Source organism: Pezoporus wallicus, unplaced genomic scaffold (genome assembly GCF_028554395.1).
Source record: "Pezoporus wallicus isolate ANWC-B61680 ecotype Strahan unplaced genomic scaffold, APGP_CSIRO_Pwel_v1 contig_8548, whole genome shotgun sequence".
Lineage (NCBI taxonomy): Eukaryota > Metazoa > Chordata > Aves > Psittaciformes > Psittacidae > Pezoporus > Pezoporus wallicus.
The window spans coordinates 729,569-744,514 of record NW_026642624.1 but is presented as its reverse complement, the minus strand read 5'-3'; the positions used below and the strand labels follow the sequence as shown (position 1 = coordinate 744,514).

Sequence of the window (14,946 nt, the reverse complement as noted above, 5' to 3'; positions counted from 1 at the left end):
GGGTCTTTTAATAGCCTTCCTTTTAATTCCAGGGTAGAATGGATGATTTCCCACGGGAGCAGAGGAGATGGGATGCTGCTCACCTTCAGGATGCGGTCAGAATAAATAAACCCCATGTCTGCATCTCTGTGGTATCCATCCTCTGCAGAAGCCATGAAGCCCTGCACGTGGTCGCCTCATGAGCCCACGTCCGGTAGGACTTCATACACAGCCCATGCAGGGCAGGCAGCAGCTGCCTGCAGCCCCTTTCCCTCTGATAGAGTCTAGCTTCACCTCTGAGGTCCATCATGAAGCATCCCCGGACCTGAGCACGACTCCCCAGAGGAGGAGAGGAGCCCTGGGGAGGGGGGAGCAGTGGGAGCCGAGGCAGGGCCACGTGCAAGGAGAGCATCCCGACGTGGGATGGGGGCTCACCTACGTCGCGATCTTGTGGTCACGCCTCGGCAGCCGCAGGAGGAAGGTCTGCAGGGAGCCGCTGCGTGGGAAACCTGCCCGCTCCTTCTTGAACTTCCAGGTCCCCTCTTCCACGGAGTAGAGGAGCGTCAGCATCTTGTTGACGGTGTAGATGGTGTCACCCTTGATGACAGCGGTGAACAGGGCTCCTTTGTTGTTCATGAACTGCCCGGGCAGCGCGGTCCATTGCCGCGACGTCAGGTTGAAGCAGTCAATGACGCAGCGCAAGAAGTCATCCGAGGGACCGTTGCGCATCACGTAGAGGTTGTCACGGTGGGCCACCATGCAGTGCCCGTAGCTCTGCTGCCGCTTGAGCTCCGTGATGGGAAGCCACACGTCTTGCTGGGTCTGGTACTCGTAGATGATGGTGGTGTCCAGCGGCTTCCACAAGCAAACGAAGATCTGCCCCATGGCTTGGGCACAGGGCGCTGCTGAGCTGGGCTGCGGCAGGTCAGAGACGAACGTCCACGTGCTGGAGGCCAGGTCGTACCTCTCCACGGACTTCAGTGAGATCTTCTCGTACTCCCCACCGATGGCATAGAGGAAGCCCTCATGCGCCACCAGCCTGGCATCGTAGCGCAGCTGATGGGGACTGGGGAACTCGCTCCATGTGTTGGTGTCAGCATCATAGCAGAAGCTGCTCTCCACCACCTGCTTGCTGGCCCCGTACACACCACCCACGATGTAGATCTTGTTATCCATGGTCGCCATGCCGGCTAGGAACGTGCTGGCGCTCAGCGGCAGGCAGGAGAGGGTCCTCCACGTGTTGGTCTCCTCGTCCAGGTAGCAGAGGGTCCTGGAGAGGTCCTCTAAGAACTCGAAGGTGGGTGTATGGGCTCCCACTGCCACGAAGGTGCTGGGCAGGAGGGATTCCACATAGGCCAGCAGGTCGGCAGGGAGGCAGTCCAGGTACTCCTCCAGCTCGGCATAGCTGTCCCTGATGTAGAGCGCGGCGCAGCGGAAGAGGTCCAGGAGGCCGAATATGGCAGCGGCTTGGAAGAGCAGGATGCAGTTGTCGGAGTTGATGGAGTTGATCAAGAACTTGGCCAAGGGCTTCACCTGCAGGAAAGCGGCGCACTCGACCGCCTGGAAGGTCTCCTCGCTGCCGAGGACGGGCCTCTCGCCCGCCAGCACCCGCAGCATGGTGAAGAACCCGGCGGCGCTCAGCTCCCCCAGCCCGATCTCCTCCTGCGTGCTCTCCCTCATGCCCGAGCGGAACAGGGCACGGAAGTACTCACTGCTCTCCACCAGCAGCGCCTTCTCCACGCAGAACGACTGCTCCTCCACCCGGATCAGCACGTGCTGCGGGGGCCCTGCCTCCGAGCCTTCCTCCTCTGGGGTCATCCTCGCCCAGGCGTGGTGGGGCAACACCCGATGCTCGCCTGGCGCAGCCCCCTCCTGCCTCCTTTGATGCCTTTGCTGCCTGCCCGGTGGCCGCCACGCCGCTGCCCTGGAATATAAATACCTTCAGCTAAAGATAGCTGAGCTCGTGACCGGGGCCTTGCACTGGCATCCACCGCTCTCAGCTGCACAGCAGGGCTCTGGTGTCACCGGACAGCGCAGGACACGGCCGGGATGCCCGGCTCTATCCTGGCTCATCCCATGGAGGATGCCCAGCGGTGCTGGCAGAGCCGGGTTTTGAGCTCCCTGCTCTCGGGCATCCTCCTTGTGGTGTTCTAAATAGGAGCCATAAACCAGCCTGTGCTTCATGTGGGCATCTGGAATGGGTAGGGGTTGTTCAGCGTGGAGAAGAGAAGGCTCCTTAAGGGGGGACCTTAGAGCAGCTCCAGTGCCTAAAGGGGCTGCAGGAAACCTGGAGAGGGGCTTGGGACAAGGGCCTGCAGGGACAGGCCAAGGGGAATGGCTTTAACCTGCCAGAGGGGACACTGAGATGAGCTCTTAGGCAGAAGCTCTTCCCTGGGAGGGTGCTGAGGCGCTGGCACAGGGTGCCCAGAGAAGCTGTGGCTGCCCCATCCCTGGCAGTGTTCAAGGGCAGGTTGGACACAGGGGCTTGGAGCAAGCTGCTCTAGTGGAAGGTGTCCCTGCCATGGCAGGGGTTGGGGCTGGATGAGCTTTAAGGTCCCTTCCAACCCAAACCATTCCATGAGTCTATGAGTTTATGGTGAGGAAAATGAAACACACAAAATCCTCCTCACCAAACCCAGTCCGGCTGCAGGCAGAGCCAACCCCTGCAACTCACACGGCCCTTGACAGTGAATAGAAGTGTTATTTGTGGCTCATCACTCATTTATGTGCTATTCACAGCTTTCCCTGGCTGGAAACCCCAATTCCACCCCTGCCATGGGATGCTGAGAAGAGCCAGCAGCAGGGCTCACCCGGGGGGCTGCTCCCCAATCCCCCCATCACCACCTCTAGCCAGTGCATCATTTCAGCCCTGCTGAAGGTTTATTCTTTCCTCCCTGCTCAGCCCCTCATTCCAGCAGCCGGGAGCTCCTGGAGCACTGTGTGGTATCAAAGCCTTTGCCCCGTGTCTGGCTCCAGCAGGTTCCCCAAATACCTCAGTTTAGGGGAGAAGGTGAGAGCTTTGCACTTGTGTTACCATCACTGATCCTTAATGGTACCCAGCTTAAAGTACCACATTTAGCTCCGCTTGCCTTTAAGCATCCTTGACCTGTCCAAAGGGAGTTTAGGGCTCCCCAGAGGGGCTCTGCTTCCCACAGGGGAATGATCCCCATGGTCCTCATCCCGGGCCTTGCAGGGACTTCCATGCTCCCAGACTATTTTGGGAGGGTTTAAAAATATCCTGCCTGCATTAACGGGCAATAATCCCAATGGAGCAGCAGCCCCGCATGGCCACGGAGCCGCCTTTACACCCCGGCCATGGATACAGCCCCTCTTGGGGCCGGCGTGGGGGCCGTATCCTGCATCCCGGCTGCTGAGTCCCATCCCAAATGGCTGTGATCACCATGACAACGCTGACTTCAGCCTCCACCACCTACTCAGGCTCGGAGCCCACTGGGTGCTGGCTGATGGCTCGGCGCGGGCAGCGGTGAGTGCTCCCTTTTCCCCTCGGGATTGCACCTTTTGGGTGGAAAAAGGGTTTCCCCCCGCCTCTGCCAGCAGCAGGAGGTGCACCCAAAGGAGCCACGCGTGCGGTGGGCAGGGTGGATGCACGGGCAGCATCGCTCCTGTGTGCTGCTCTGCCTGCGGGAGGTGTCGTGAGTGCACCGGGCTCAGCCGGGGAGGTGGGACCGGGCTTTGGCTCGCTGGGGACATGGAAGGTGCTGGGACGCGGTGAAGCGGAGGGGCACAGGGGGGCGGTGGGGCCGTGCGGGCGGTGAGGCGGGCACTGGCTGGAGCCACGATGGGAGCGGGGTCCGTGCCGGGAGCCCGGGGGCCCGTCCTCGGGTGCCGGGCAGCAGCGCGTCCATGGGCGCCGGCGCGGAGCATTCCTTACAAGGAGCTTGGCTGGAGCCCGAGCCGAGGGAGCCGCGCTCGCCTCCTCCCGCCTCATTCATCCGCTCCGGGCGCACGGGGGCTGCTGCTCCCCAGGCCCCCCCCAGAGCCCCGCGGCTCCTCCGGAGCAGGGCTTTAAGGTGGGAGCCCGCGTTTCTGTTCTCTCGCTGGGGTGCGAAGGGCGGGCAGAGGGCTGCGGGGTCCCTCGCTTTGCTGGGGGGGGAGGTGGGGTGCTGCTGCCGGCCGCTGCGCTTGCAGGATGCGCATGGAGGAGAGGGGATCCCCCCCTCCCCGGTCCCCACTGGGGTGGCAGCGGGTGCCCCACGTCCCCCCCCCGCCCACGTCTCTCCCATAGGACTGAGGATGTCCTCGGTGTTCGGCAAACCCCGAGCCGGCGGCGAGCGGCCGCCCCAGAGCCCCCTCGGCGAGTGCAACGTGGCCATCCTGGGGTGCCGCGGGGCGGGCAAGTCAGGTGAGGCGGGCGCCCCGAGGCCACGGGGATGGGCGGGCATCAGGGTGGTGCTGGCGTGCCTGTGCCATAGGGTGGGGGACGACGACGCCGGCCTCACCCGCCTCTTTCACCTCCTGCAGCTCTGACCGTGAAGTTTCTAACCAAGAGGTTCATAAGCGAATACGATCCGAACCTGGGTAAGATGCTTCCTCCGCGGGTGTTGCCCCTCCATGAGCTCCTATGGAGCATCCTTCCCATTCCCTGTGTTTCCCACGAGTGTGGCATTGAAGGAGAAAAAAAAAAGCAGCACCCAAAGTTACATGAAAAACAACAGAAGGGCTGGATGTGACCCAAACCCACCTGTACAAACAATGTCCATCACCCCTAAGACCGGCAGCAGTCCCTGGGGAGCCTCCTGCTCACTCCTGGGGTGCCAGGCAGGGAAGGGCTGGGACAAGGGGGCTGCAGAGTGGGTGGCCCCAGGGGCTGCGCTCTGCAAGGAGCAGCCCTGGGCTTTATTTTCCACTCGTTTCAGAAATTAATCCCTATTTTCCTAGGCCGGACTCCAGGGCGTGGGGAAGAACCAGGAATGATTTATCAGGGACATTAGGGAGATATGGAGCTTGTCCAGGAACCGACTCCAGCTCCTCATAACTCAGTGACTCTTAGGAAAGAAAGACAAATCCTTTCCTCCTCGGACCTGTTTTAGGAATGTGGTTTCATCTTCCCACGTCAAAACCTTTCCAAAACGCATCCGTTAGGACCAGCCGGGAGAAGGCATCTTTCTCCCAGGAAAATGGCTCAGGGGCTCTGCCTGTGCTCCTTCCAAAGGAAAGGGGTGCTGCTTTTGCCTGATTTATTGGGAAACAGCCCCAGTGTCGAGCTCCAGACTCACTTTATCTTGCCATGTCCTGGCATTTAGATAAGGGCTGAGCCCTGGGTGCAGTGATGGCTGCGACAGGCTCCTTCCCTCCCTCCTTATCCCATGGGAGCCCACACTTGCAGCATACAGGGAGAAATAACTGTTCCTAGCCAGGCTTCCCAGCAGCATCACCACCAGTCCCCCAAAGTAACGTTGTCTTAGGAAGGAGTAAGGTGGGAGGTGTCAGATGCTGAGATTTTTTCCCCGGTGTCCCAAGCATCCAGGGCTTTGCTTGGCTTTGGAGCAGACCGGATCCCCCGGTGCATCCTCACAACCACCCTTCTCCTTGCAGAGGACACCTACACCTCGGAGGAGCTGGTGGACCAGCAGCCTGTGCTGCTGAAGGTGATGGACACGGCTGACGAGGTGAGACCCCGGGGCAGTGCTGGTGCCAGATGCCTGCTGTGACCCGGCTGGATGCCGCTGGACCATGGCTCAGACACGACTCTGCCTCCAGGATGGCCCCGGGAATTGCGAGCGCTACCTGTGCTGGGCCAGCGCCTTCCTCGTGGTGTACAGCATCGATGACAGGAAGAGCTTCGAGGGCTGCCAGCGCTACCTGGAGGTCCTGGCCCTGCACGCGAAGGGCTGCCAGAGCCGCTGTCCTGTGCTCCTGCTGGGCAACAAGCTGGACATGGAGGAGTACAGGTACTGGGCATGGGGCAAGGCTGTCTTTTCCTGGTGGGAAGAGCTCACAGATTCGCCCCCCATCCCTCCAGCTGGGATGCAATATTCCAAATCTGATTTCTATTGGGTATTTCCACCCCCACTGGTACATGCCCATCCTCCCACACCTCTGAGCTTCCTGCCCGGGGGATGATGTATTTATCTTGAGCCTGCTGGTATTTTCAGTGGGATGTTTTTTGGCTCCGTGGTTGGGCAGAGTCACCGTCCCCAGGCAGGGCTTGAGCCTGCTCCAGCTCCTCGCTCCCCTCTGGATGTGCCCTTTCCCTGGAGCCCTTCCTCACCCGTCCCGCTGCCAGCACTGCACGTCCCCAGTGTGTTTTCCTGGCCTTTTGTGCTGTTCTGGGGCTGTGCTTAATGCTGGTCCCACGGATCCTTGAGTCACGCACGCTGCTGACCCACCCTGTGCTCCCAGCATGGAGGCTTCCCTGTCCCCACAGCACAGGCTGTTTCCTCCCTGCTTCCCAGTGCCATCGCATCCCTGGCACGCATCCCTGGCGTGGGAGGTTGCATGATTCCCCAGGGACCTTTGGGAAAGGCAAAACAATCATAGAATCATAGAACCATAGAATAGTTAGGGTTGGAAAGGACCTTAAGATCATCAAGTTCCAACCCCCCTGCCATGGGCAGGGACACCTCACACTAAACCATATCAAACAAGGCCTTGTCCAACCTGGTCTTGAACAGTGCCAGGGATGGAGCATTCACAACCTCCCTGGGCAACCCATTCCAGTGCCTCACCGCCCTAACAGGAAAGAATTTCCTCCTTAGATCCAATCTAAACTTCCCCTGTTTCAGTTTTAACCCATTACCCATTGTCCTGTCACTACAGTCCCTAATGAAGAGTCCCTCCCCAGCATCCCTATAGGCCCCATTCAGATACTGGAAGGCTGCTATGAGGTCTCCACGCAGCCTTCTCTTCTCCAGGCTGAACAGCCCCAACTTCCTCAGCCTGTCTCCATACAGGAGGTGCTCCAGTCCCCTGATCATCCTCGTGGCGAAAACAATGTGGGACTCATGTTCCCTGCTTGTCCCAGGAGCTGAGCCCGGTGCTCACCAGGAGGCAGGGTCCATTGCTCCCCACCTGCACCCCTCACTCCCCTTTCGGCTGGTTGCATCCCCTGGGGATGCTGCAGCCATCCCCTCGCTCTCGCCAGGCAGGTGCCGGCAGCCGAAGGGCTGTCCCTGGCGCGCCGGTTCGGGTGCCTATACTACGAGGTGTCGGCGTGCCAGGACTTCGCGGGGGTGCAGCGCGTGTTCCACGAGGCCGTGCGTGAGGTGCGGCGCCGGGCGCAGTGGAACCTGCCCGTGCGGCCGCTCTTCATCACCGAGGAGCGGCCGTGCCTGCCCGTGGCCACGCCGGTGGCGCTGCCCGCCCGGCACGGCCTGGCCAGCTGCACCTTCAACACCCTCTCCACCGTCAACTACAAGGAGATCCCCTCGGTGGCACAGGCCAAGCTGGTCACTGTCAAGTCGTCGCGGGCGCAGAGCAAGAGGAAGGCTCCCACGCTCACCCTGCTGAAGGGGTTCAAGATATTTTAGGAGGCGTCCCTGCTGCACAGGGGATGGGGAGAGACTCTGTTCTCCTGGCTCTGGATGGACCAAGACTATCCATGATGGACTGACGGGCTGCTGGTGCGCAGGGCAAAGCCTGTGGTGGTGATCTGGTGAGCAGACGGGGTGCTGAGAGCCTGAAATCAGTCTTGGCATCACCCTGCCTGCCCCTGCCCTGGCTCCTGACCAGGCTGGGCGCTGCCGCAGTGTGTGCATCCTGTCCTGCCAACAGCACCAGGGACCAGCCTGGCTTTCCGGGTGGATCCAGGCAGTTCCCGGAGCAGCCAGACCTATGGGCACCACTGGGACGGTGAGGGCTGTCCCCAGGGACCCCCAGCCAGCTCAGAGCACAGCGATGGGAGCCCAGGAAGGGGGAATCAATCATTAACGAAGCATAGGGGCACCCACCTTGCTCCTCTCATGGATGCCCTCACCGAGCAATAAGAGGAATTTTGGGGTATTTTAATCCAAGGTGCAGATACTGTTTAAGCCAACTAAAGGCCTCAGGTGTCCCAAAACCAATTCCTATGCATCAAAAAAGTCATACCAAAATAGCTGGGTTTTAATCCACTCTTTACACCATAGCGTTCCTTTTACGAGGCTTTGCAAGGAGAGATGCTTCACTGAGGAGGACGCGCTCCAAAAGCCTTTGTTTAAAAGACTGATGTGTTTAAAGTATGTCTTAAATTATTTCATGGCTTCTACGTGTGCCCAGTGAAGGGCACGAAGTGAATCCCAAACCAGACCACGCTCTGCCTGTGCCCGAGCCAGGACCAAGGGCTGTGTGCTCAGCTTCGTTTGCTGTGTCGGCTTCTCCCTGGAGCTGCAGTTACTCTGCAGAGTAACACATCACATGTATATTTGTACATATATGTATATATATATGACCTTACTGATAGGCATTCAATATGGGATTTCAATCAACCACTTTGGAAAGTATTTTAATAAAGATTATTTCTGAAAAGAACAGAAGTGCCTCCGTGTCCGTGTGGCGTTTTCCTGATGGGACAGGACAGCGTGTTCCCTGGCTGACGGTGTATTCCCACACCTCCGGCCCTTTGTCCCGGCTCAGCTCCAGCCTGGGTGCAACAGGGGATGAAGGCAGTGTGCAGTAGAGAAGGCTGGAGGCACTGAGAGCAGCAGGTAAAGACCAGCCAGCCGGGAGCTGAACCAGGGAGGCCCAGGTTTGCAAGTCCAGAGCCACTTGTGGGGTGCAGCTCTGCTGCTGCTTTTTATTCTCGTTTGTTTTTGCAGGCTAAACTGTGGTTTTAAACTCCCATCACTATGAATCAAGACATTCTGATACGTTCCTTAGGGCCTGAATGGTTGGACTAAAGCTGCTGTTACAGAGTGTCTTCAGACTTCTCTGTGTACAGAGACGTGACGGTCCCATCCTTCCACTGCACCACGACTTCTCCTGATCTCTGATCCTGGGGCACTGGATCCTCCTTCCGCAGCTCAGTCGGGCTGCATTCCTCCACAGGGACCAGGGCTTGCTTGGCTTCCAGCTCCGCCTGCTGAGCTGTCTGCCCTGCTGTGCTGCACATGTGGCTCTTCCTTTTCCTGCAGGGAAGGGAGAGAAAGGAACCATGGAGTGAAGCAGCAAGCCCAGCAGACATCTAGGGTAAATATCTACCTGCAGAGATGGTTCCATCAAGCTCTTCACACCTTGGCTTTGGGAACACAGCAGCTGCTTGTGGGAAAACCAGCTGCACTGTGTTAAGTCTGTGGTGTTTGAGTTGCGGGTTTACACTTGGAGAACACACAGCACACCACGGTGAGGCAGCAACAGCCAGTAAACCATCATTGAACAAGCGTGGCAGACTTGGGACATCAGTTCTCTGTCTCTCATTGGAAATGGAAGCTGACTCAGAGGTAAGTTCTCTTGCTGTAGAAAACAGCGAGTTGCTCCTCAGCTGCGGGACTGTTGCACAGCAGTACAGCCCAGGGGTACATTATGGGAATGCAGATGGCAAGGCTGGGGAGTCCTGCTCCAGAGCCCCTCAAATGGGGAGCACCTCACACCACGCATTTAATGTTCCTTCCTTCCCTCCCAGCAGCCTGGCTGCGCTGGGCAGAGCTGTCACAGGCACTTTACTGCTGAGGATCCGTGGCCTGGAGAAGGGGCTCATTCCAAGCAACACACAAGGAGAACGGGGAGTCAGGCAAGGTTTTACAACGAAGCTCTGTTCAAAGGGAGTTTGTCTTTGCTCTTCTCCCCATCACTCAGGGTTTGTCCTGCCCTGCTCTGCCAATCCCTGTCTGCTGGGGGGGTTCAGCACTCCACCACACACCAAAAGACACCCAAATTTTCCTGTCTCACCTGTTCCGTGTAACATTAAGGGCCAGAAGGACAAGGCCCAAAATCATGGCCACAAAGGAAAGTGCAAGGACGGAGTAATTCCATGTTGATGCTGGGGAAAAGCAGAGAGGCAGCGTTAGCATGCACAGAGGAGTGCGACCTGCGGAGCCCAGCCAGGCCTTTTCCAAGGATAGCCAAGCTCAGAGGGCCATGGTTTGGCTGCAGGATGAGGGCAGAGAAGCCTGTGTCAAACTCAGTACCCAGAACAGAGCACCCGGGTCACGTTGTTGGGGACAACCTCAGGCAACTCTCCCTCCCTGGGCTTACACAACTGCTTTGTGCCACTCACAGCCCCCACCTCCAGCTCTGCAGCTCTCATGCTGGCCACATCTGCCACACATGGCTTCAGCCATATCCCAGGCTGGGAGCTAGGCTGGAAGCTGCAGTGGACCACCAAGAGCACTGCTAGAAGGGCCCCTCTGCTCTGCAGGTTTTCTCACTGCTACACACCTGGGTGGCTAGATTTTGCCTTTGAACATAGGCTGGGGTGTTCAGCCCTGATGGCAGCAGATGCCCTGCCCTTGATTTTTGTGGCTTTGAAGTTGATCCTCATGGCACTGACCTGCTCATATCAACCTGCTCCCTCTACCCTGCCAAAATCACTGGTCATCCCAGACCTTTGCCCTCTTAGCAAGCTGTACCTGGAAAGAGGCTGAACCTCACTCTGGGAGGAGACAGCAAAGCCTCATACCTGTCTTTACCCATGCTTCTTCTGGAGGTGAGACTGAGGGTTTATATACCTGGGGTAAATCATATCCTCAGGTAATTCCCTTTGGCATCTCCATTAGGAGAAGGGTTAACAGCCAAGGACTGTCTGTCTCTGTTTCAACTCTCAACTCAGGAATGTCAATGGGACTTACAGTCTTCTGTGCGGAAGAACCAGAGCAGCTCCTCCAGCTCCTCTTGACCTATACCGAGCACAAGGGTTACATCTGCTGTGTGATCATACACGCCTGTGCTGGCAAGGGCTGTGGGGACATCCATGTCCTGCTCTGCGCTGGCTGTAGAGGAAAAGAGCAGAAAGATGCAATGGCTGTATGCTGCAGTACTTCAGGCTAGAAATGGCCTTCCCTTGGCTCCCAGGGCTGCCCAGTGCATCTCTTCAAGCAGGCAGGACACAGCCAGAAGGGCACAACCTTATCTCATGCACTGAGAAGTGGAGAAGGTTCTGCATTACAGTTCAGCATGTGTGCCCTGCTTCACCCACACCATTATCCACCAAGGTAAGACTCTACCTTGCAGCAGGAAAAATGGGATTATCCAGAAAAGCTTCATATTTGTATGTATGCTGGGGTGGATCATGCCTTCACCAGTGTTTCTTCAGTGAGCAGATCTCTGGCAAAGAAAAAGGGATGAGAGGTGAGGGGTAAGGTAACCTCTGCTAGCTCCCACCATACAGTGCCACTGCTTTTATTAGTGGGAGCCCTGAAAGTTACACAGATTATTACTCAGAGGTACTGGAGACAGCAGGCCAGCATGTTTCTCCTCTAACGTCTACAACAGATGAAAGGAGACTAAATCACAAGTAGAGATGATCTTTTAAATGACTGTGCTCATGCTGATTCCCCTCTTTGCTCCAGCTCTGTATTCAGACCTGATGTACCCGTGCAGCTGTGGCATCTGCTTTCTCCTGTGAATGTGAGTCTGAGCTGCCAGGACACGGTGCAGACACCCTGGGAGCCCCTGAGGTGACAGCAGAGTGGGTCTGCTGCCTGTGGTTTGGCCCCTTGCCTAGCTGACACTGCGCAGATGTGAGCTCAGCTGCTGTAAGCCAGCCCCTCCCCAACTAACCTCCCTTTTCTCTCCTTGCTTCCCTGCCACAATCCTTAGAGAATACACTTCATGGACAGTGACTACCTGCTGCCAATCCAGGGACGGCAAAATAAGGGTGTGGAGAGGAGGAATTGGTGGGCTCAGCTCCAAGAGGAGGAAAAGCCAGCATGCCATTGAGGCAAAGGTATCTCACATCCCTCAGAGAAGCAGAAAGCTCCTCCCTGACCTTTAGTCCCTCATTTGTCAGTGGCATCAATCTAGCTTTTATGGCAGCTTGCCCAACTTCAGCTTCCTTTGGAGGGACCTGACCTGAGCAGAGGGTTCCCCTCTGTGCACTGTTAGTCTGAGATGGTTGGCTGACTCTCCCCAGTGCTCCACCACCGCTCACTGGCCTCACCTGAACCACCACCCACTCACAGGTGAATGACACTACAACACACGTGTCCCCCTCAGACGTGCTGGCCTCACAGACCATTAATTACTATATGAAGACTAAGACTTTTACAACTGATACTCTCAACTTTTACCTGCCTTCATAGCATGGCACTGTCTGAAACTCTTCCTTGCAAATCACTCCCAAGCATGTTCCACTGTGCCAGGCGTGTCAACAACACTGCTGCTGACTCCTCAGGGAGGCGTTTGTCCTGTCGGTTATAGACCTAATGATTGCTACTATTTCCCCCCCCCCCAGTGTCTTCACAATTCAAAGTTCACATTTTATAGCCAAACAGGCATGCAGGCTTGCTCCCTGCTGCCAGAAAACCACCTGTGAGCAATTCGAGGACTCTCAAATACATGGTCCACTTTGTATTCCAAAAAACACAGGTAAAGCTGCTCCCTGCAGTTACCTGTGCCAATTACCTTGCTGTCCAAGTAACCTTTAGCTTATTCACTCCTTTCAGTCCTCAGAAAGGAGGAAATAAAGTTATGGTGCCAATGAAATCGAGTTACAAGTCTACTACACCCTAGTAAGAAGGTGCCACTCGAATGTGCTAAATCTTGCTGTGCAAAGCTCCTGTCTAACCATTTGCTCCAACAGGAATATTTGACATGCATGTTGCTGATTTTCTCCTAAGGTGTTTCATAACTTGCGGGCCACCTCCTGGTGTCCACACTAAAGCTGGCACACACAGCAGGGATGCTACACAGCTGCTAGAGGTACTTCTCTACTTCATAAAGTAGTGACCGACAGATCTCCACAGAATGGAGCTTCTCAGGTACAACACAGTAGCAGAACGGATATTTGTTGTGTCTTAACAGGAAATTTAGGTAAAAGACTTTAAGGGACCCCCCCCCCTGTTATTTTAAAGATCTTAAACATCTGCATAAAAATGACCAAATTAGTTTGGAAGTTTCATTCATCAAAGCTATAAAGCAAAGCGTTCTTAGGCCAATGTATCTACCCCAGTGGAGAGCCTGAGCAGGATCCAGAATTCTGCCTGCACCTCCAGGTTCCCCAGTACGGAAAGAGCAAGTCCCAACAGATTTTAGATCTTTCAGCCTGAAATAGAGTTTTTTAAGGCCATCCCCTCCAGCTTCCACCACACAGTGGCTCTTCCCCACTGCCCACATTCTGGTGCAGGAGACCACTGCTCCACCAAACAAGCCGAGAGACTGTGGGTGATGTCTTCTCCATTGCTTCCCTGCCCACACATCTCAGCAGTCACTCTGGCTGCTGTTGGATAGGGATGAGCACCTAGATCCAGCTCTTTGACAACTCTAAGCTGCAGACTTTGGTCTTCTAGACCTCTGAAGACACCTAAGACCCTTCTGAGGTTGCTTCCCAGCTTGGGTACATCATAGGAAGCACAAATGAGAGAAAACTCATACATTGTATGCCTTTATGGAAGGAAGCAGATAGAATTAAGACCCAGCACCTCTCAAAGAAACACTTTTCCTGTGTTGAGTTTACATTTACACCTGAGCAATTTTGTAATTTCTTTCTTTTTGCACATGGGATTTTCACATCAAAAGCCACAAAATCTGCGTGCTGTGTGTACTTCAGGAACAGAGTCACTTGCAAACGCCAGCTGTTCAAAACCAGGATCTGTGGACTTTGGTGGCATCCAACAGAATCTCAAGAAAATACATTAAAATAGCAAGTGGCTGCTTTTTGCTCTACATATCGATCCCAGCACTTAAATCGTGCTCTAAAGGCTGGCGTAACACACGTCACCAGTTGCACGTGGATTCCTTCCAGCCAGAGCACATTACATGGTGCTGTGAAACTACCATGTGCATTGTATATTGGTTTTTATCAGGTCTAATACTCATGGTTCTTACCAAGCCAGATGTTGTCCTCACTCTACAAATGAGAAGTCTTGGGATACTTATTATATTGATATGAGTAAAGATGGAGGAAAAATGTCTCCTGTTAAGATGACAATGTGCCTCTGGACTCCCTACTCAATACTCACTACGCAATAAGGGACAATGCACTTATAACACCCCAGTCCTTGTAAAGTAGTCTCCTCTTGTCATCCAGACTCTTTTTCTGGAGGCTATCTTATACTGATTGTGTTAAAATGCATCAGTTATTCCAAAGTCATTATAAAAGTGGGATGACCTGCCTTTGGGATTCATAAAGGATATACAATGGCACACCATGGAGACACAAATGGATGGGTTGGTTTATAAAGGCATATTCAGAACTGAGTTTAATTAAAGAACACAAGAGAAATGTTTAATATTTAAAATACCAGAGCAAGAAGGCAATCTGCACTAACTTTTAACCTTTGTAAAGTCAAAAGTTAAAGAGCAAACCTGAGTTATAGGAAATATTTTCATCTGACTGCTTTCCAGGCTGCTTCTCACTTGCCATTCAGTCTCTCCTTAAACAAGTTATACAGCCTTTGCTTAAAATGTGCACAGATTTCTAACTGAAATAAAGAAGCCTTTCTTTACAGATAGCTGTAAATTAACCCAGCAGCAGGAATGTCCGTTCATCTCTGCTAACTCACCAGAAACACGCTGTTCCAGCAGAGAGGAAGCTACATTTCTTTTTTAAGCCCTGCTGTCTGAAGATGTCTCCTCCAAGCAGTCTTTAGTGCCTCACCACGGTGACAAGGTTGCCTTTCCTCCTACTCTTGGTACACTACGAGCTGTGATTCATTCTGCTCCTGAGTCATGTCTGAAGGCCAGTCCAACAGGTGAGGTTCACTCCAGCCCCTGGAAAAAAAAACACACCTCTTTAGTGGGTCCATTTACATGAGGTGAATGACCTTTCCCAAAGAATGAACCATAGGAACTTCCAGCTTATTTGCTCAATCTATTGGCCTAATCAGTATTAAGAGAGCATGCGGAGTAGAATGACACTCAGTAATACGTTAC

At 55.0% G+C, this 14,946-nt stretch overlaps 3 protein-coding genes across 5 annotated transcripts; 1 reads left to right on the top strand and 2 right to left on the bottom strand.

Annotated features, from left to right (window-relative positions):
• Positions 1-347: 347 nt before the first annotated feature.
• Positions 348-1,812, bottom strand: KBTBD13 (kelch repeat and BTB domain containing 13). Its single transcript, XM_057431022.1, has one exon. It carries the CDS (start codon positions 1,795-1,797, stop codon positions 415-417), a length of 1,383 nt encoding a protein of 460 aa, XP_057287005.1. The 5' UTR covers positions 1,798-1,812; the 3' UTR covers positions 348-414.
• A 2,026-nt stretch (positions 1,813-3,838) lies between these two features.
• RASL12 (RAS like family 12) lies at positions 3,839-7,505 on the top strand. 2 transcript variants are annotated; one of them, XM_057431028.1, is made up of 6 exons: positions 3,839-4,010; positions 4,226-4,342; positions 4,462-4,518; positions 5,536-5,609; positions 5,701-5,891; positions 7,085-7,505. In XM_057431028.1, exons 2-6 carry the CDS (start codon positions 4,234-4,236, stop codon positions 7,467-7,469), a joined length of 816 nt encoding a protein of 271 aa, XP_057287011.1. In that variant the 5' UTR covers positions 3,839-4,010; positions 4,226-4,233; the 3' UTR covers positions 7,470-7,505. The 2 variants fall into 2 exon arrangements, with proteins under 2 accessions (XP_057287011.1, XP_057287010.1); XM_057431027.1 differs by lacking the exon at positions 3,839-4,010 and having other exon boundaries at positions 4,205-4,342; positions 7,085-7,503.
• Positions 7,506-8,390: 885 nt separating this feature from the next.
• On the bottom strand, positions 8,391-14,914 carry SLC51B (solute carrier family 51 subunit beta). 2 transcript variants are annotated; one of them, XM_057431024.1, is made up of 5 exons: positions 14,577-14,914; positions 11,079-11,178; positions 10,704-10,844; positions 9,805-9,895; positions 8,391-9,044 (listed from the first exon to the last, which is right to left on the bottom strand). In XM_057431024.1, the coding sequence occupies exons 2-5, from the start codon at positions 11,143-11,145 to the stop codon at positions 8,825-8,827; spliced, it is 519 nt and encodes a 172-aa protein (XP_057287007.1). In that variant the 5' UTR covers positions 11,146-11,178; positions 14,577-14,914; the 3' UTR covers positions 8,391-8,824. The 2 variants fall into 2 exon arrangements, with proteins under 2 accessions (XP_057287007.1, XP_057287009.1); XM_057431026.1 differs by lacking the exon at positions 11,079-11,178.
• Between the last annotated feature and the right edge of the window lie 32 nt (positions 14,915-14,946).